The sequence below is a fragment of the Oncorhynchus kisutch genome, linkage group LG5 (genome assembly GCF_002021735.2).
Source record: "Oncorhynchus kisutch isolate 150728-3 linkage group LG5, Okis_V2, whole genome shotgun sequence".
NCBI lineage: Eukaryota > Metazoa > Chordata > Actinopteri > Salmoniformes > Salmonidae > Oncorhynchus > Oncorhynchus kisutch.
Window position 1 is genome coordinate 49,886,265 of NC_034178.2, and position 21,103 is coordinate 49,907,367.

Genomic DNA, 21,103 nt, shown 5'->3' on the forward strand with positions numbered 1-21,103 from the left:
GGAAGATGTTGTGGGAGTTGCCTTAATTGCTGAGAGAGTGAGAGAGAAAGAGAGAGAGAGAAGGCCTGGTATGTGTAAACTGTTGGTGATCCATAGACAATATTGGGGTGCATATTCAGTTGAAGTGGGGGCCTGGGAGAGGAGAGTGTGTCAGAAGTGGAGACTAAGCATAAACACTGCTCGCTTAGGAATGTAAGAATTTCCCCTTTTGTACTGAAGTAGTGTTTGTGTGTAGAAGCATGCACGTTTGCGTGGTGCACACTCAGACTGACCACCAAGACATCAGTTCCTGCCGAGTTGTGCTCCAGTCTACCTGTGTCATATAGCAGCTGATGTTTAATACAGAAATATCAAACTTACATCAGTATTCACACCCCTGAGTCAATAATACATGTTAGAATTACCTTTGGCTGCGATTTCAGGTGTGAGTCTTTCTGGGTAAGCCTCTAAGAGCTTTGCACACCTGGATTGTACTATATTTGCCAATTATAATTTTTTTTATATACACTGCTCAAAAAAATAAAGGGAACACTAAAATAACATCCTAGATATGAATGAATGAAATATTCTTATTAAATACTTTTTTCTTTACATAGTTGAATGTGCTGACAACAAAATCACACAAAAATGTTCAATGGAAATCAAATGTATCAACCCATGGAGGTCTGGATTTGGAGTCACACTCAAAATTAAAGTGGAAAACCACACTACAGGCTGATCCAACTTTGATGTAATGTCCTTAAAACAAGTCAAAATGAGGCTCAGTAATGTGTGTGGCCTCCACGTGCCTGTATGACCTCCCTACAACGCCTGGGCATGCTCCTGATGAGGTGGCGGATGGTCTCCTGAGGGATCTCCTCCCAGACCTGGACTAAAGCATCCGCCAACTCCTGGACAGTCTGTGGTGCAACGTGGCGTTGGTGGATGGAGCGAGACATGATGTCCCAGATGTGCTCAATTGGATTCAGGTCTGGGGAACGGGCGGGACAGTCCATAGCATCAATGCCTTCCTCTTGCAGGAACTGCTGACACACTCCAGCCACATGAGGTCTAGCATTGTCTTGCATTAGGAGGAACCCAGGGCCAACCGCACCAGCATATGGTTTCACAAGGGGTCTGAGGATCTCATCTCGGTACCTAATGGCAGTCAGGCTACCTCTGGCGAGCACATGGAGGGCTGTGCGGCCCCCCAAAGAAATGCCACCCTACACCATGACTGACCCACCACCAAACCGGTCATGCTGGAGGATGTTGCAGGCAGCAGAACGTTCTCCACGGCGTCTCCAGACTGTCACGTCTGTCACGTGCTCAGTGTGAACCTGCTTTCATCTGTGAAGAGTACAGGGCGCCAGTGGCGAATTTTCCAATCTTGGTGTTCTCTGGCAAATACCAAACATCCTGCATGGTGTTGGGCTGTAAGCACAACCCCCACCTGTGGACGTCGGACCCTCATACCATCCTCATGGAGTCTGTTTCTGACCTTTTGAGCAGACACATGCACATTTGTGGCCTGCTGGAGGTCATTTTGCATGGCTCTGGCAGTGCTCCTCCTGCTCCTCCTTGCACAAAGGCGGAGGTAGCGGTCCTGCTGCTGGGTTGTTGCCCTCCTACAGCCTCTTCCACGTCTCCTGATGTACTGGCATGTCTCCTGGTAGCGCCTCCATGCTATGGACACTACGCTGACAGACACAGCAAACCTTCTTGCCACATCTCGCATTGATGTGCCATCCTGGATGAGCTGCACTACCTGAGCCACTTGTGTGGGTTGTAGACTCCGTCTCATGCTACCACTAGAGTGAAAGCACCGCCAGCATTCAAAAGTGACCAAAACATCAGCCAGGAAGCATAGGAACTGAGAAGTGGTCTGTGGTCCCCACCTGCAGAACAACTCCTTTATTGGGGGTGTCTTGCTAAATGCCTATAATTTCCACCTGTTGTCTATTCCATTTGCACAACAGCATGTGACATTTATTGTCAATCAGTGTTGCTTCCTAATTGGACAGTTTGATTTCACAGAAGTGTGATTGACTTGGAGTTACATTGTGTTGTCTAAGTGTTCCCTTTATTTTCTTGAGCAGTGTATATATTTTTTAATGTGTCAACTCTGTCAAGTTGATTGTTGATCATTGCTAGACATCCATTTTTAAGACTTGCAATAGATTTTCAATACCGTTTTGGTAAGCAAATCCAGTGTATATTTGGCCTTGTGTTTTAGGTTATTGTCCTGCTGAAAGGTGAATTCATCTTCCAGTGTCTGTTGGAAAGCAGACTGAACCATGTTTTCCTCTATGATTTTGCCTAGCAATAGTGTCTAGCACTATTCCATTTATTTTTATCCTAAAAAAACTCCCTAGTCTTTGCCGATGACAAACATACCCATAACATGAAAATATGAACAGTGGTACTCAGTGATGTGATTTGTTGGATTTGCCCCAAAAACACTTTGTATTCAGTACATAACTCATTTCTTGACACATTTTTTGCAGTTTTTCTTTAGTGCCTTTTTCCAAACAGGATGCATGTTTTGGAATATTTGTCATTCTGTACTGGCTTCCTTCTATTCACTCTGTCATTTAGGTTGGTATTGTGGAGTAACTATAATGTTGTTGATCATTCTCACTTTTCTCCTATCATGGCCTTAGCGGTTTTAAAGTCACCATTGGCCTTATGGTGAAATTCAGGCTGTAACACAACAACATGTGGAAAAAGTCAACGCGTGTGAATACGTTCTGAAGGCTCTGTATATTGCTAAAGGACCGTATGTTGTTATTATTAACCATAAACCTGGTTGTGTGTTCAGGCTGGACCATCCTGTGCTGCATGTGTCATCGGGGGATGGTCTGGCCTACTGCTCCTGGACCCACAAGAGACTGAGTGGGAGTACGCCTGCAGATGTGGCCTACAGAACAGTAGTGTTGTGGTGTGTGTATGTTTAACTTCTCTGGGATATGTGGGATGGTAGAGTCCCACCTCGCTAACAGCCAGTGATATTGCAGGGCGCCAAATTCAAAACAACAGAAATTAAAATTCCTCAAACATACATGTATTTTACACCATTTTAAAGATAAACTTCTTGTAAATCCAGCCACAGTGTCCGATTTCAAATAGGCTTTACGGCGAAAGGACACCAAACGATTATGTTAGGTCAGCACCTAGTCACAGAAAACCATACAGACATTTTCCAGCCAAGGAGAGGGCTCACAAAAATCAGAAATAGCGATTAAATTAATCACTAACCTTTAATGATCTTCATCAGATGGCACTCACAGGACTTCTTTATGTTCATCTTTATGTCCAAAAACCTCTTTGAAATTGGTGTGTTATGATCTGAAATGCATTGTCTGAAACAAACATCCGGTGAAAGTGCAGAGAACCACATCAAATTACAGAAATACTCATAATAAACATTGATAAAAGATACAAATGTAATACATGGAAATATAGATAAACTTCTCCTTAATGCAACCGCTGTGTCAGATTTCAAAATGGCTTTATGGTGAAAGCACAACTTATGATTATGTCAGGTCAACGCTAGTCACAGAAAAACATCCAGCCATTTTCAGTGTCAGGTGTCAGAAATAGCGTTATAAATATTCACTTACCTTTGATGATCTTGATCGGAATGCACTCCCAGGAATCGCAGTTCCACAATAAATGTTTGTTTTGTTTGATAAAGTCCATAATTTATGTCCAAATACCTCCTTTTTGTTTGCGCGTTTAGCCCAGTAATCCAAATGCATAATGCGCGATCACTTGTTCAGACGAAATGTCAAAAAAGTTATATTACAGTTCGTAGAAACATGTCAAACGATGTATAGAATCAATCTTTAGGATGTTTTTAACATAAATCTTCAATAATGTTCCAACTGGAGAGTTCCTGGAACACAGCTACCTCACACGGGAGCGCACGTGATCAGCTCATGGCACTCTGCCAGACACCTGGTTGAAACAGCTCTCTTTCTCTCCCCCTTCACAGTAGAAGCCTCAAATAAGGTTCTAAAGACTGTTGACATCTAGTGGAAGCCTATAGGAAGTGCAATATGACCCCATAGACACTATATTCGATAGGCAACTACAAACCTCAGGTTTCCCACTTCCTGGTTAGATTTTCTCAGGTTTTTGCCTGCCATATGAGTTCTGTTATACTCACAGACATCATTCAAACAGATTTAGAAACTTCAGAGTGTTGTCTTTCCAAATCTACTAATTATATGCATATTCTAGCTTTTGGGCCTGAGCAGCAGGCAGTTTACTCTGAGCACCTTTTTATCTAAGCTTCTCAATACTGCCCCCCAGTCCCAAAGAAGTTTTTAAGGAAACCACTCACATTAATATGGCATTTAGGGGAATTACTGCTTCAACAAAGACCGTATCTATTGTTAGGGAATATGCCACTACCGATATTATATTTGATATATAAAAAAATATATATATATATATATATACATTTAACCTTTATTTAACTAGGCAAGTCAGTTCAGAACAAATTCTTATTTACAATGATGGCCTACCGGGGAACAGTGGGTTAACTGCCTTGTTCAGGGGCAGAAGGACAGATTTGTACCTTGCCAGCTATGGGATTGTGTTACTGGCCCAACGCTCTAACCACTAGGCTACCTGCCGCCCCATATATGTGTACAAAGCATTAGGATCACCTTCCTAGTATTGAGTTGCACCCCCCTTTGCAATCAGAACATCATCAATTCATCGAGGCATGGACTCTACAAGGTGTCGACTCTACATGTTGACTCCAATGCTTCCTACAGTTGTGTCCTTTGTGTGGTGGAGCATTCTTGATACACACAGGAAACTGTTGAGCGTTGTTATTTTTCCAAGTTAATAAATACATCTTCAAAAAGAACATGTGTAGGGTGACATTGTTTTGGCATAAAGACATGGCACTCATTGATTTGGCAGAACGTATCTAACTTTAGTCCCCTGTTATTGCTATGTAGGAAAGACAAATAAAAACTCCTTATGCTCCTATATATAAGTGAACAGAATGTATGCCGTAGACTAGTGAGAAATTGGTACAATTCTAAAGAATACTAAACAAATCTATATGCCCATAACGTTATTCCTAAAAATTCCCAATATTCCTAATATTACCTAGAAATTACCATCACTTATTGTGAAAATACATGGTTGTTTACCATTCCATTACCATGTCACATTATTCGAGACAGTAGAAGGTTTCCACTATTTAGTTCTCAATTGTTGATGTAGTCTATGTGTCTGTGCCTTTTGGTAAACCTATGCAGCCCAAAGATATTTATAACTAATCCAAGATAGTTAATCTAGTGGTCATTTCCACGACATTGTGTAGAATTTCCACGACACCACCTTTTCATGTTGTTTATTAAAATACTTTTAATTAAAATCATATGGTTTGTTTTCAGTAGGCTATTTCAAAACCAAATGGTAATTCCAGGTGGTCACAAAAATTGATGAGTGTTGGTTTTATGGGGATTTGAATGAATGGAGCGAATTTGGAGGCAGTTTCTTTTCCCCTGTGAGCAAGAAGCAGATTTTGGAGGAGCAGTTGGAAAGGATGTGGAGCCCCAGTGGGATTTCTGACTGCTCATCTCCACTCCACTCACATACTCTGGTCTGTAGGCAGCCGATGTGGGCTGCTAGATCTGAATCTAGATCTGCACTATCATCTAGGAATGATGTTAGAGATGAAGAGGCGAAGCGAGAGGCCCAACTGCCAAAAATCAGTCTTCTCCAGCAGGTGGCGATGTTTTGTTTTAAGAGTTTTTGTATGGAGGTCAATAGAGTACCACAATATGAATCACAATTCCGTGGCGTGACCTTTTGATAACTGTGTAAATCTCTCTAGGACAAGGTGACTTGTCAATATATTCGCCTGAATTTACCCCCCAAAATGAAATGCTAGTCATAAAGAACCACAAATTCCATGATGATCTGGACGAGACTGCCGAATCGAGGCAAAGGTAAGAATCTCTGGATTAACTATCTAATGTTAGTTAAATGTAGTAATGAATTGTCTGTTGACAATTGACATAGAGATGTGGGAGGACATTTGGAGATATGCAAAAACAATATCTATATGTAATTGTACTGGAGCAATCCAATTAAGAATAATACACAGATTGCATATATCCCCAATACTTTTAGCCCCACTTCCTCTTCTCCTCAGTGTCTTAAATGCAAAACGGATACAGACACCCTAACACATTGTTTATGGTCATGTACCAAAATACAAAGATACTGGTCTGGAGTTCTGCAAGAAATTGAAAAGATCCTAGGGGTTGATCTAGAATTGGACCCAGTTTCTTTACTGTTGGGTCTCCCTAGTAGGCATGTTACTTCTGTGGGTAAGAGGAGGCTTTACAACACCACACAAAATGGTGTACATATGTATGGGTGTGTGTGTGTGTGTGTGTGTATGTGTATATGCATATATACACAGTGCCTTGCGAAAGTATTCGGCCCCCTTGAACTTTGCGACCTTTTGCCACATTTCAGGCTTCAAACATAAAGATATAAAACTGTATTTTTTTGTGAAGAATCAACAACAAGTGGGACACAATCATGAAGTGGAACGACATTTATTGGATATTTCAAACTTTTTTAACAAATCAAAAACTTAAAAATTGGGCGTGCAAAATTATTCAGCCCCCTTAAGTTAATACTTTGTAGCGCCATCTTTTGCTGCGATTACAGCTGTAAGTCGCTTGGGGTATGTCTCTATCAGTTTTGCACATCGAGAGACCGAAATTTTTTCCCATTCCTCCTTGCAAAACAGCTCGAGCTCAGTGAGGTTGGATGGAGAGCATTTGTGAACAGCAGTTTTCAGTTCTTTCCACAGATTCTCGATTGGATTCAGGTCTGGACTTTGACTTGGCCATTCTAACACCTGGATATGTTTATTTTTGAACCATTTTTGAACCACAAGCCAAAAAGTTCAATTTTGGTTTCATCTGACCAGAGCACCTTCTTCCACATGTTTGGTGTGTCTCCCAGGTGGCTTGTGGCAAACTTTAAACAACACTTTTTATGGATATCTTTAAGAAATGGCTTTCTTCTTGCCACTCTTCCATAAAGGCCAGATTTGTGCAATATACGACTGATTGTTGTCCTATGGACAGAGTCTCCCACCTCAGCTGTAGATCTCTGCAGTTCATCCAGAGTGATCATGGGCCTCTTGGCTGCATCTCTGATCAGTCTTCTCCTTGTATGAGCTGAAGGTTTAGAGGTACGGCCAGGTCTTGGTAGATTTGCAGTGGTCTGATACTCCTTCCATTTCAATATTATCGCTTGCACAGTGCTCCTTGGGATGTTTAAAGCTTGGGAAATCTTTTTGTATCCAAATCCGGCTTTAAACTTCTTCACAACAGTATCTCGGACCTGCCTGGTGTGTTCCTTGTTCTTCATGATGCTCTCTGCGCTTTTAACGGACCTCTGAGACTATCACAGTGCAGGTGCATTTATACGGAGACTTGATTACACACAGGTGGATTGTATTTATCATCATTAGTCATTTAGGTCAACATTGGATCATTCAGAGATCCTCACTGAACTTCTGGAGAGAGTTTGCTGCACTGAAAGTAAAGGGGCTGAATAATTTAGCATGCCCAATTTTTCAGTTTTTGATTTGTTAAAAAAGTTTGAAATATCCGATAAATGTCGTTCCACTTCATGATTGTGTCCCACTTGTTGTTGATTATTCACAAAAAAATACAGATTTATATCTTTATGTTTGAAGCCTGAAATGTGGCAAAAGGTCGCAAAGTTTAAGGGGGCCGAATACTTTTGCAAGGCACTGTATATGCAGGTATGTGTAAGGGAGTTCTGTTTTTTTCCTTTTCTTTTTGCTTTCTCTGTTGTTGTATCTCTTAATATGGGTGAAAATTGTGAAATCCAATAAAAATACTGTTACAAAAAAAATGTAGTAATGAATACATTTGCAACATTTATTTAAATGTACAATTCTCTGAAGTGTCTTGCGCAAGTTTTAAATTGACACAATACCTGTTAGCAAAGGTGCCAGTTAGAGATAACGTGCAGGAATTTGTAGTCTTGCGTGATGTCTACTTTGATGCTAATTAACATTTTCAAATCTGAGAGAAAATAGAGAATATATTGATAAAAGTCACATTGTCCAAGAGTAAGTAAGATGGTGCTGACAGATGTGGCAGCTCTGCTTCTAGCTCCTATGCAACTTTACAGTATTTCGTTTTTTTGAGAGCGGTGGTAACTCACCAGCATTATGAATAGGAATACGACTTTTCAGAATTGGATCCATTGTTCGGACCCCCCCCAGGGCAATTGAACTGATTCCAGAGGCAGATCCAAAACACCACTGGCAGAGAAGAGGTATTCAGAGTGGACTTCTAGTCCGACTCAGAAGACGCACACACCATCCACCACTTCCGAGTATATTACTCACTCATGTCAAGTCTCTGGATAATAGAGTAGACGAGCTCAGGGCGAGGATCTTCTTCCAGAGAGACATGAGTGAATGTAACATACTCTGTTTCATGGAAACATGGCTCTCTTGGGATATACGGGCTCCGTCCATACAGCCAGCTGGGTTCTCAGTACATCACGCAGACAGGAAAAAATAACTCTCCAGGAAGAAGAAAGGTGGGGGTGTATATTTCATGATTAACTACTCATGGTGTGATTGTGATAACATACAGAAACTCAAGTTATTTTGTTCACACAACCTAGAATCCCTCGCAATCAAATGCTGACCTTATTACCTCCCAAGAGAATGCTCTTCGGTTATAGTCATAGCCGTGTATATACCCCCTTAAGCCGGCCCACGACGGCCCTCAAAGAACTACACTGGACTTTATGCAAACTGGAAACCACATATACAGAAGCCGCATTTATTGTAGCTGGGGATTTTAACAAAGCAAATTTGAGGAAAACTCTACCGAAGTTCTACCAACACATTGCCTGTAGTACTCACTCTGAGAAAACATTGGCCACTGCTACTCAACTTTTCGAAATGCCTACAAGGCCCTCCCCCACCCTCCCTTCTGCAAATCTGATCAGGACTCTGTTTTGCTCCTCCCTTCCTATAGGCAGAAACTCAAAAAGGAAGTACCCGTGCTAAGGTCTATACAACGCTGGTCTGACCAATCGTAATCCATGCTTCAAGATTGTTTTGATCATGCGGACTGGGATATGTTCTTGGTAGCCTCTGAAAATAACATTGACAAATACACGGATACGGTGACTCAGGAAGTGTATGGGAGATGTTGTACCAACTGTGCCTATTAAAACCTACCCAAACCAGAAACTGTGGATAGATGGCAGCATTCGCGCAAAACTGAAAGAGTAAACCACCGCATTTAACCATGGCAAGGTGACTGGGAATATGGCCGAATACAGACAGTGTAGTTATTCCCTCCGTAAGGCAATCAAACAGGCAAAACGTTAGTACAGAGACACAGTGGAGTCGCAATTCAACAGCTCAGACGAGACGTATGTGGCAGGATCTACAGTCAATCAAGGACTACAAAGGGACAACCAGCCACGTCGCAGACATCGACATCTAGCTTCTGGACAAGCTAAACACCTTCTTCACCCGCTTTGAGGACCCTCGCAAGGCTGCCGGCCTAGATGGCATCCCTAGCCGCGTCCTCATAGCATGCGCAGACCAGCTGGCTGGAGTGTTTACGGACCGATTTAATCTCTCCCTATCCCAGTCTGCTTCAAGATGTCCACTGTTGTTCCTGTTTGAGAAACAGACACGTCACAAATCCTCAACTGGCAGCTTTATTAAATAGTACCCGCAAATCACCAGTCTCAACGACAACAGTGAAGTGGCGACTCCGGGATGCTGGCCTTCTAGGCGGAGTTCCTCTGTCCAGTGTCTGTGTTCTTTTGCCTATCTTAATCTTTTCTTTTTATTGGCCAGTCTGAGATATGGCTTTTTGTTTGCAACTCTGCCTAGAAGGCCAGCATCCTGGAGTCACCTCTTCACTGTTTGTTTTTTTTATAAAAAAATGTTGTTGAATTTTTACCCCCTTTTTTCTCCCCAATTTCGTGGTATCCAATTGTTAGTAGCTACTATCTTGTCTCATCGCTACAACTCCCGTATGGGCTCGGGAGAGACGAAGGTTGAAAGTCATGCGTCCTCCAATACACAACCCTACCAAGCTGCACTGCTTCTTAACACAGCGCGCATGTCTACACTGTATTTCTGATCAATTTGATGTTATTTTAATGTTTACAAAATGCGCTATTCTTTCAAAAACAAGAACATTTCTAAATGACGCCAAACTTTTGAACGGTAGTGTAAGAATGCTGTTCATTGACTATAGCTCAGCATTCAACACCATAGTACCCTCCAAGCTCATCATTAAGCTCGGGGCCCTGGGTCTGAACCCACCCTGTGCAACTGGGTCCTAGACTTCCTGACGGGCCACCCGCAGGTGGTGAAGGTAGGAAACAACAGATGGGACCGCAGTGGAGAAGGTGGAAAGCTTCAAGTTGTCGGTGTACACATCACTGATGATCTGAAATGGTCCACCCACAAAGACAGTGTGGTGAAGAAGGCGACCTCAGGAGGCTGAAGAAATTTGGCTTGGCACCTAAAACCCTCGCAAAATTTTACACAATTGAAAGTATTCTGTCGGGCTGTATCACCGCCTGGTACGGCAACTGCATGGCCCGCAAACGCAGGGCTCTCCAGAAGGTGGTGCGGTCTGCCCAACGCATCACCGGTGGCAAACTATCTTCCCTCCAGGACACCTACAGCACCCGTGGTCACAGGAAGGCTAAAAAGATCATCAAGGACAACAATCACCTGAGCCACGGCCTGTTCACCCTGCTATCATCCAGAAGGCGAGGTCAGTACAGGTGCATCAAAGCTGGGACCGAGAGACTGTAAAACAGCTTCTATCAAGGCCATCAGAGTGTAAAATCACTAGGTGGCGTCCACCAGGGTTAATGTCATGGAAATTCTAATCAAGTGAGAGAGACTTTGTCATTTCTTCAAACAATCAACCTTTATTTGATACCGATACATTTTTGCAATAATGGAGCTGGTCAACAAACCACCCGTAGGTGATTCGTTGAAAGCCCAACATTACAGGAAATGCTGAGGTCTTATATAGTGGACCTAAACATGCTTATTAATGGCTGGTTCCACCCCTCCCGGGCAGATCAGGGCATCATAAGCTACCTTGTTTTCTTCTTGTGGCTTTGTGTATCGGGTCATAACGCACAAACAAGTGATAACGTTAGTTCTGTTACTCCTCTCTGTTCAAGCCAGTCTCTGTTCACCTCTTAACTCCACACAGCTGTACCCTTGAAAGATATGAGAAGAACAGGATGAGACACTTTGTTCACTCTCAGAGGCTCTTTGTCTTATGCCATGTGACCAAGTTGAACAGAGGCAGAGTGGAAAAATACCTGCTTTTTCTTACAAGACCTTCAAACAGACAGTGGAAATGTACAGGTTTAAGGCTCATACAGCACATGTGCATAACAAAGTTTAGCATTAAGAACTAATGAAGTAATTCTAATTCATTACAGGCTGTACGAGTTTATAGAGCTTATACAGGATTTTTCCCCTTACATTACGTAACCCTGCACCATAGAGGTTGCTGCCCTATATACATACTGTAGACTTGGAATCACTGGCCACTTTAATAATTGAACACTAGTCACTTTAATAATGTTTACATATTTTTGCTTTACTCATCTCATATGTATATACGGTATTCTATTCTACTGTATTTTAGTTTGTCACTCTGACATTGCTAGTCCTAATCCTAATCCTAATTTCTTAATTACATTATTTTACTTTTAGATGTGTGTATTGTGGTGAATTGTTAGATATTACTGCACTGTTGGAGCTAGAAAAACACCAAAGGCAGACATTGTGCAATCAGTCAGTGGTAACCTGGTAACGCACGTCATGATTGGTGTCGTGGAAATATTCAGTCAATTCTATTTCACAAATATATATTTTTTTTTTAACCTTTATTTAACTAGACAAGTCAGTCAAGAACAAATTCTTATTTTCAATGACGGCCTAGGAACAGTGGGTTTAACTACCTTGTTCAGGGGCAGAACGACAGATTTGTACCTTGTCAGCTGGGGTATTCGAACTTGTAACCTTTCGGTTACTAGCCCAATGCTCTAACAACTAGGCTACTCTGCCACCCTGGAGCCCGTGAGTTCAAACCATTTTTATACATTATTCCTCCTTACATCACACTCATAGTAACTCCTGTTAATTACTCGTCTCCTCTGGCATTTAGCTACCGTTACCTTATTGCCTTGCACTAAGTTTAGTTTGGTTTCATATTAGGGCATGGAACCCGTCGAGCCACAGAAATAGTTCATATATGACGACATTCAGTGCCTTTACGGAAATAGTGGATGGACTGTTGATTTGTTTACATGTATGTGAACTCTATAATCTATTTTCTCGGGCTGAAAATAGGAGGAGCAGTTGTCAATCCCAAGTGTGTCCGTGCGCCCATTTGATCTTTAGGTTAGGCCTATATAATGTGGGTATTATTATTCTGTGGAAGGCTACAAATACAACAGAGAAGTCAACAATGTCTACTCTGAATAATAAATGCATGTATTTGTGTAACTACATTCCTGGAGTGAAGGCAGAGTGAGGGCGGGGATCAGCCGTTTCACTTTGGGTAACTTAAAGCAGGCGTAGGGTGTCTTTTGCAACATGGTGGACTATAGAAACTGTTCTCAAATTGTGAAAGATCATTATTGGGTAACAAACATCAACCAAGAACATGCTTGTGTTTCTCAATTAATTGAGAAATTTTTACAAACAACTACTATGTGCATTTTACATATCTTGAGATGAATTACACCATACAGATATTTGAAGTCAAATGTCATCCCCTGATGATCTTCATTTGGCCTATTGACCGCTTATATTCAGTACAATTCATCCTCTCAGGGTAGGACAATGAAATGTAGTAATGCCAGAGGGTTAGACGAGACCTATTTTGGGGGAGCACAAAATACCCTCGTCACAATGAGAGAGACAGATGCAAAGAGACAGCTCACCATGATAAATAAGTTAGGACCTTCAAAAGACAGATACACAGCAATCACTCGCGGCTGTTCAGGCTAATTATTATCCTGATCTTCATTCAGTTCAAGAAATGAAACTAGATTTCCTATGTAGGGTGTGGCTTATAGCTTTGTTTACACACACCCCAATTCTAATAAATGCTGTCACTTTCAGATCAGCTCTGAAAAACATCTGATGTGAAAAGGTCTGACATTATTCTTGTGCAGGTCCACATGAGCATCTTATTACATCCACATTATCTGGTTTCACTGAACTTCTTGTGCAGGTCCACATGAGCATCTTATTACATCCACATTATCTGGTTTCACTGAACTTCTTGTGCAGGTCCACATGAGCATCTTATTACATCCACATTATCTGGTTTCACTGAACTTCTTGTGCAGGTCCACATGAGCATCTTATTACATCCACATTATCTGGTTTCACTGAACTTCTTGTGCAGGTCCACATGAGCATCTTATTACATCCACATTATCTGGTTTCACTGAACTTCTTGTGCAGGTCCACATGAGCATCTTGCCACCTTAATAAAAACATAAATGTAGCACCTTATTTTACAGTACTGCACCTTATTTTACAGTACTGCACCTTATTTTACAGTACTGTTTCCACTGTTTTTATCTGGGGATACTTTCTGGTACTTACTTCAAAGAATTCATACCCAATTGGTAAACATATGCTGCTTATTTCAATATATCCAATGGAAACAACATCCATTTACCATTTTACTATGAAATGTCTCAGTAAGTACCTGATAATTACATATTTTAAAGTGCTGATAATTACGTATTGTAAAGTGCCATCTACAAAGAGACAGCTCACCATGGTAAACAAGTTAGGACCTTCAAAACACAGGCAAACAGCAACCGCTAGTGGCTGTTCAGGCTACTTATTAACCTGATAGTCATTCAGTTCTCAAGAAATGAAACTAGATTTCCTATGTAGGGTGTGGCTAAAGACTTCAGTTACAAAAAGGCTTTGTTTACACAGACAGCCTAATTCTGATATTTTTCACTTATTGGTCTTTTGACCAATCAGATCAGCTCTGAAAAAGATCTGATGTGAAAAGGTCTGATGTTATTGGTCAGAAGACCAACTAGTGGAAAAAAGATCAGAAACGGGCTGCCAGTCTAAACACAGCCTTAAGGATCAGAGTCAGTATGTATAGATACAAACATACGATTGGGACATTTCAGCTGCCATACAGTGGGGAGACATCAACTGAAGGCCGCCAATCTGAAACTCTACAATCAAGCAGCAAGTCTCCAAACAAAGTAAGTTATTGTAGGTTATGTTAAAGAAACAATGACATTTCATGAGACAAAAATGTGATTTAATTACACATACTTACAGTACATCATTTCATGAAGTAATCACATATTTGGTGGCTATTTGTACATATGTAAATTATAATTAGCTTATGTCATGAAATGTGGTATGAGTCTGTAACTTTAGTATAATAATAACATATGTACTGTACACTTTTGAAACAGTCAAAATTACCTTTATAGTTAAACCAATATCCATATTTCTTTCAAGTCAGTAATGTATGTTAATAAAACCATCCTGACAACTTTTTTCAAAAGAAGGCTGATTGGTTCCAGTTAATTGGGATTGCCATTTTAACATTACACTTGGATACAAACTGTTGTTCAAATTCTTTTATTGAATGTCTGATTGAACTACTGTACAGGTTATCCACTCATTGTGGATTGACAAGAGCTATCTACATCTATCAGACCGCAGATCTTCCATCAAGCAGCTATGTCCAAACTTGGGGGAAAAAGGTAGATTGTATCACAGTAACAATTAAACTCTAGTGTGTGTGTGTGCAAAGAAATATACATTATTTGTAGCCTACTAAATAGGTGCGGAGAGCAGAATTGCATGTCTGTTCAACCAACATTTTAAACGTTTTATTTTTATCTTAGGGAAATGAAGGTGCGTTATAATGACAGAGGTGTAAAGGAGAACTTTTCCAGTGGAGAGCATAAGAATATCGCCACATTAAAACAAGAGAAGACCCTTTTAAATGAGGCAGGAATAGATAGATACCTATCAAAAGACATAGCACCATACCCAGAAGCACCAGAGTTCCATCTGTCCAAAGTTGCCCATGTCACTACAAAAAGAGGCCTTGATGGAATCTTGAAATCAGGTGGATTTAAGGGGGGTGAGAAGAGTTTCCTGTGGTGCAATCTTCCTGTGGATGATGACGATATCATTGCAGCAGAACGCCGTTACCTGGAGAAGATCTTCCCTGACAGAACACCTGAGCAGAGGCAGATACAGCAACCCTTCCTTAGCAAGTTCACCACCTCACCTGCCTTCAGGAAGGCATCACGCTTTGGGAACTTCAGGTTCACTTTCAGTCTGTCTGATTTCCTGATGATGTACAGTCAGCAGATCTGTGGTGGAAAACAGCCTGTCCTGAGAGTGTATGAGACTGTAGTCTACAAACAAGAGATCATGTACACAGTGCTTGTTCACAGTCCAGATGATAAGGAATTTGAGAAGTACCCCGTTCTTGGTGATGGTAGTGATGATGCTCTCTGTGCTTACATGAGGGGCGACATTGTCTGGCGTGCACAAGCCATGTCTAAAACCCATGCCTTTGGGTTAGCCATAGAGGAAGTTAACCAAAATGTAGGAACAGAAGGCGGGGGGAATGCATGGTACATGTGGGACCATGTGACCCTGGCATTCCACCTGCCTGATGGTCAGGCCCTACATTTTGACACGAAGATTGTGATCAAAAACCTTACTACTTGTGATGCCGATGAAATGTTTATTGGAGTGAAATGTCGCAAAAAAGGGCACGAGTGTGTGGGTACATGTCCATGTGGAAAATGTCTTGTACCCCTCGCCACAGCTGATGAAATAGTTGAGGGCATATCATGTGATTACAAAACCAACTGTTGAAGTTTGTCTTTTTCCCTCCAGTAGCTTATTAAAAAAGTTTATGATGAGGGAAATTCATTCAATCAACAGGCGTGGCGTTTTAACTTAATGCTGTCACATTTTTTCAGTCATCTTTTGTCATATAAGATGTATACCAATAATGTAGTTAACCAACAGTTTCAACAAATTGTGCATCATCATGAAATGGTGTTGTGTCATAGTTCTGTAGTCTTTTTCCATAGCACTCGAGTGTCCCTAGTGATTATGTTAATGTAGGCTCTAGTACCTTTTTGAAAATGTTTCATATTTTTTTCTAAACATTGTTGTAATTTCCTTTCCAACCTATCCCTGGATAAAGTGATGATGCATCTAAAAAAAAAAAATGTTCTGCTTTGGAAATAAATTCCAAGAATGACGACACAATCGTTGTCTGGTTTTATTGTGACCTGCTACAAGAGATTTAATTTAAACGGCCTGCTTCAATTTCCATCATCCCAACAAATGATCATGATAATGCCTACAAACATTTCTCTAAAGGGTTTAGTATTTGAAGATAGTGTGGTTTAATATGTCAGCAATGACAACTATTTTTTAACAACCAACAAATGTTTTCTTTTCTTGTTGCTTATTTCAGCTTTGCATTCAGAAAATGTTACCCTAAAATGTATGAGCTCACCTCTGATCAGAATATTATAATTGATCATATACAGTACACGAAGGTATGGGAGTCCACAAACAGCAATCCCTTGAACCCACATAAACAGATGACTGTAACAATCACTGGACAGGTACCACTCCCACTGGACCCATGCTGACAGCTTTCATTTTTTCTCGTTCAAATATTTTTTTATTGAACACACGCAAGAATGGTGTATAGGTATTTTAAGACAAGTATGCAATTCTTATCTAAACATAAAAGAGCAGACAGAAACAACAAGACTCAGAGTTCTGGGTACAAAACAAATATAACAAAACAAGGCATACAGAACCAGGACAGGTAGAAAGAAAGAGGGTAGATGTCACCACCCCCCTATCCCCCCTATCCCCCCCCCCCCCCAACATTTGATCAAATGTTGATCATCTATTGTTCAGAATATATCTAATTCTTTCTAAGTGTACAGTGTTTGCCAATTTCGCTGAGCCATAATTTGGTAGAGGGAGCTTCCCTATTTTTCCAAAACAACAAGATACATTTTTTGGCCGAAATGAGACTGTAAGAGATTAGTTGTTTTTGGGGGTTGGATAATCCGTTTAGGGAATCAGACACTCCCAGGATTATCAGAAGCGAGTCTGGGTCTATTGAAGTCTCCAGAACTTCAGAGAGGAAACCTAAAAATCCCACACCAATAACCATACAAGTTAGAGCATAGGGCAAAGCAGTGGAGTAGTGTACCCTGCGTAGCCTGACATTTACCACACGTAGGGGATGTATCAGGAAATAACCTATGCAGTTTAGTTTTGGAATAGTGTAATCTGTGTAATACCTTGAATTGTATGAAACGATGTCTGGAATTAATGGAGTATGTGTGGATATACTCCAAGCTCTCTTCCCAGTCTGCCACCGAAATGTCAGTCCCTAGTTCTTCCTCCCATTTTGCCTTAATGGCATCTGTAGAAGGTGTGCTAACAGATTGAAAAGCATCATATAGACAAGATATCAGTTTGTCTGAGGTGGGGCATATTTTTATGCATCTGTCAAACATGGAAGGTTTAGCATTCCCAAATGTTGGGAGGTGTTTTCTAACATAGTCTCTAATTTGTACCTTTCTGAAAAAGTTACTTCTGGGAAGATTATAAGTTTCCCTGAAGCAACTCAAAGGATGTTCTAGCCAGGAGGTGTTTTGCAACCGTATGGGCATTAATTCGCTCTTGTTCAAATGTATTCTGTATCCCGAGAAGGTACCAAACAAATGAATCACATCAAGAATAGCTGGGATACTAGCTTGGGGTTCTGTTACATAGAGGAGAATGTCGTCTGCGTATAGGGAAATCTTATTTAGAGTATCTTTAGTATTAAAGCCGTGTATTGCTGCATGAGATCTGATCGCCTGAGCGAGAGGTTCAACAATTAGAGCGAAGAGCATAGGCGACAGCGATTGGTTAGTGAGTATTCTCGCTCAGGGGTTCCTATATAAAAGCTGGATCAAATTTGTGAACCCATCTCCAATATAACATTTCTGTAGGACCTTGAATAGATAGGACCACTCAACTGCCTTTTCGGCGTCAAGAGATATAACGGCAAGGTCCACGTTAGGTAACCTCTGAGAATACATCATGTTGAAGAGACGCCTGAAATTGAAGAATGAGTTTCTGTTAGGGATAAAGCCGGTCTGATCCGAATGGAGCCAATTTGCCAATGTGCTAAGCCTGTTAGCCAGAGTTTTTGCTAAAATCTTTTGGTCTGTATTAAGGAGAGATATTGGTCTGTATGACCCTACCTCTTCTGGATCTTTACCCTTCTTATGTATAACTGGAATGAACGCTTCATCCAAAGTAGAAGGGAGAGCTCCATCCTCATTGGCCTTATGTATAACTGTAATGAACGCTTCGTCCAAAGTAGAAGGGAGAGCTCCATCCTCATTGGCCTTATGTATAACTGTAATGAACGCTTCGTCCAAAGTAGAAGGGAGAGCTCCATCCTCATTGGCCTTATGTATAACTGTAATGAACGCTTCGTCCAAAGTAGAAGGGAGAGCTCCATCCTCATTGGCCTTATGTATAACTGTAATGAACGCTTCGTCCAAAGTAGAAGGGAGAGCTCCATCCTCATTGGCCTTATGTATAACTGTAATGAACGCTTCGTCCAAAGTAGAAGGGAGAGCTCCATCCTCATTGGCCTTATGTATAACTGTAATGAACGCTTCGTCCAAAGTAGAAGGGAGAGCTCCATCCTCATTGGCCTTATGTATAACTGTAATGAACGCTTCGTCCAAAGTAGAAGGGAGAGCTCCATCCTCATTGGCCTGAACCAACATTTTGTGCAGGTAGGGAGAGAGCATGTTGCTAAATGTTTTATAAGGTATCCATCTGGGCCTGGGGCCACTCTTTAGAAATATATTGTCGAGATTTGTCCTACTTGTTTTTGATTTAAAAAATTCTCATTCCCAGGGACGGGAGGCCTTTGCCTTTTGGTAGGCCGTCATTGTAAATAAGAATTTATTCTTAATTGACTTGTCTAGTTAAATAAAGGTTAAATAAAAAAGTGGTCTAGAGTGCAAACTCAAGTGCACCTCTTCACAAGGCCGGTGATGTTGTTCATGAAATGCAAGATTACCCCATGATGTGGATATTTTATGATTTTTGAAAAGTTATTTTTCTAAGTGAATAAATACATCTTCAAAATGAACATGTGTAGGGTGACATTGTTTTGGCATAAAGACATGGCACTCATTGATTTGGCAGAACGTATCTAACTTTAGTCCCCTGTTATTGCTATGAAGGAAAGACAAATAAAAACTCCTTATGCTCCTATATATAAGTGAACAGAATGTATGCCGTAGACTAGTGAGAAATTAGTACAATTCTAAAGAATACTAAACAAATCTATATGCCCATAACGTTATTCCTAAAAATTCCCAATATTCCTAATATTACCTAGAAATTACCATCACTTATTGTGAAAATACATTGTTGTTTTCCATTCCATTACCTAGTCACATTATTCGAGACAGTAGAAGGTTTCCACTATTTAGTTCTCAATTGTTGATGTAGTCTATGTGTCTGTGCCTTTTGGTAAACCTATGCAGCCCAAAGATATTTATAACTAATCCAAGATAGTTAATCTAGTGGTCATTTCCACAACATTGTGTAGAATTTCCACGACACCACCTTTTCATGTTGTATATTAAAATACTTTTCAGTAGGCTATTTCAAAACCAAATGGTAATTCCAGGTGGTCACAAAAATTGATGAGTGTTGGTTTTATGGGGATTTGAATGAATGGAGCGAATTTGAAGGTAGTTTCTTTTCCCCTGTGAGCAAGAAGCAGTTTTTGGAGGAGCAGTTGGAAAGGATGTGGAGCCCCAGTGGGATTTCTGACTGCTCATCTCCACTCCACTCACATACTCTGGTCTGTAGGCAGCCGATATGGGCTGCTAGATCTGAATCTAGATCTGCACTATCATCTAGGAATGATGTTAGAGAGGAAGAGGTGAAGCGAGAGGCCCAACTGCCAAAAATCAGTCTTCTCCAGCAGGTGGCGATGTTTTGTTTTAAGAGTTTTTGTATGGAGGTTGTCGCGATACGAAACCTTCAGCCACGCCCCTTGGCCGGCAGCGGGGTGCTAGAGGTGGTTAGCGTTCCGTTCCCTGGATTGGACAGGGCACTATAGATACTTCAGGTTATCTCGGTATAACCAGGACCGCTCGCGTAGCCCTGCCTCTCTTTCTTTATCGACACGTTGTCCGCGTAGAGAGGCCTTTTGCCTTGTCACTCAACGGTCTAGCTCTAGCTGGGATGTGTGAACCCCACGTTTATCCTCTAGACTCCTTTTCCACCACTAATGGATCCTTGAGTTGTTATTAAGCCTTCTTCCTACCAGTCTCTATATGATTTCCCTCAGGTTGAGTATTTCCCTTCTGTGATGTATCTAGTTTAAAGTTTGAAGACCTTTAGTCAACTTAGTCTCACTACTCTGCCCGTCGGCTATGTGTCACTTGGATATTAAAACTTAGATAGATCGATAAGACAATTAATGAATCACTACTGGACACACCTTCCTCTTTGTCTTTTAATGGTAACTCACTTTGTCATGGAGTATTGGTCTCCGTTTCCAGTGTCCCGGTAGAGGGGAGTGTTGTTATCTCCCGTGCCGTTAACTGTCTTGGGAGGGCGTTTTACTCGAGACAAAATAAGACTACCGTTTATTTTTGGAAACACTCTGTTTTTTGTCTTTTACAATCAAACACACTTCAAAATACACAATTTGTTACTCGGTTACACACAGCGTTAATCAAAAACATGCAAATGCCTTAATGCTCTATAATGCCTGGTACAATGATAACACTTATCTCTAATAAAATATAATATTTCAACTTAATTACCTTTAAAAGATGACAGGGAGACCCACGAGATCAGGAGCGGTGTTTCAATCGGTCAGAGTTCTGAGAATTTAGTTTATGTATCAATCTCTCCTATGAGGAA

General features: G+C 41.0%; 1 protein-coding gene across 1 annotated transcript; it reads left to right on the forward strand.

Moving 5' to 3' along the window:
* The first annotated feature begins 13,990 nt into the window (after nucleotides 1-13,990).
* On the forward strand, nucleotides 13,991-16,384 carry LOC109891194 (uncharacterized). Its single transcript, XM_020483546.2, has 3 exons — nucleotides 13,991-14,334; nucleotides 14,754-14,847; nucleotides 14,992-16,384. The coding sequence occupies exons 2-3, from the start codon at nucleotides 14,825-14,827 to the stop codon at nucleotides 15,980-15,982; spliced, it is 1,014 nt and encodes a 337-aa protein (XP_020339135.1). The 5' UTR covers nucleotides 13,991-14,334; nucleotides 14,754-14,824; the 3' UTR covers nucleotides 15,983-16,384.
* The last annotated feature ends 4,719 nt before the right edge of the window (nucleotides 16,385-21,103 follow it).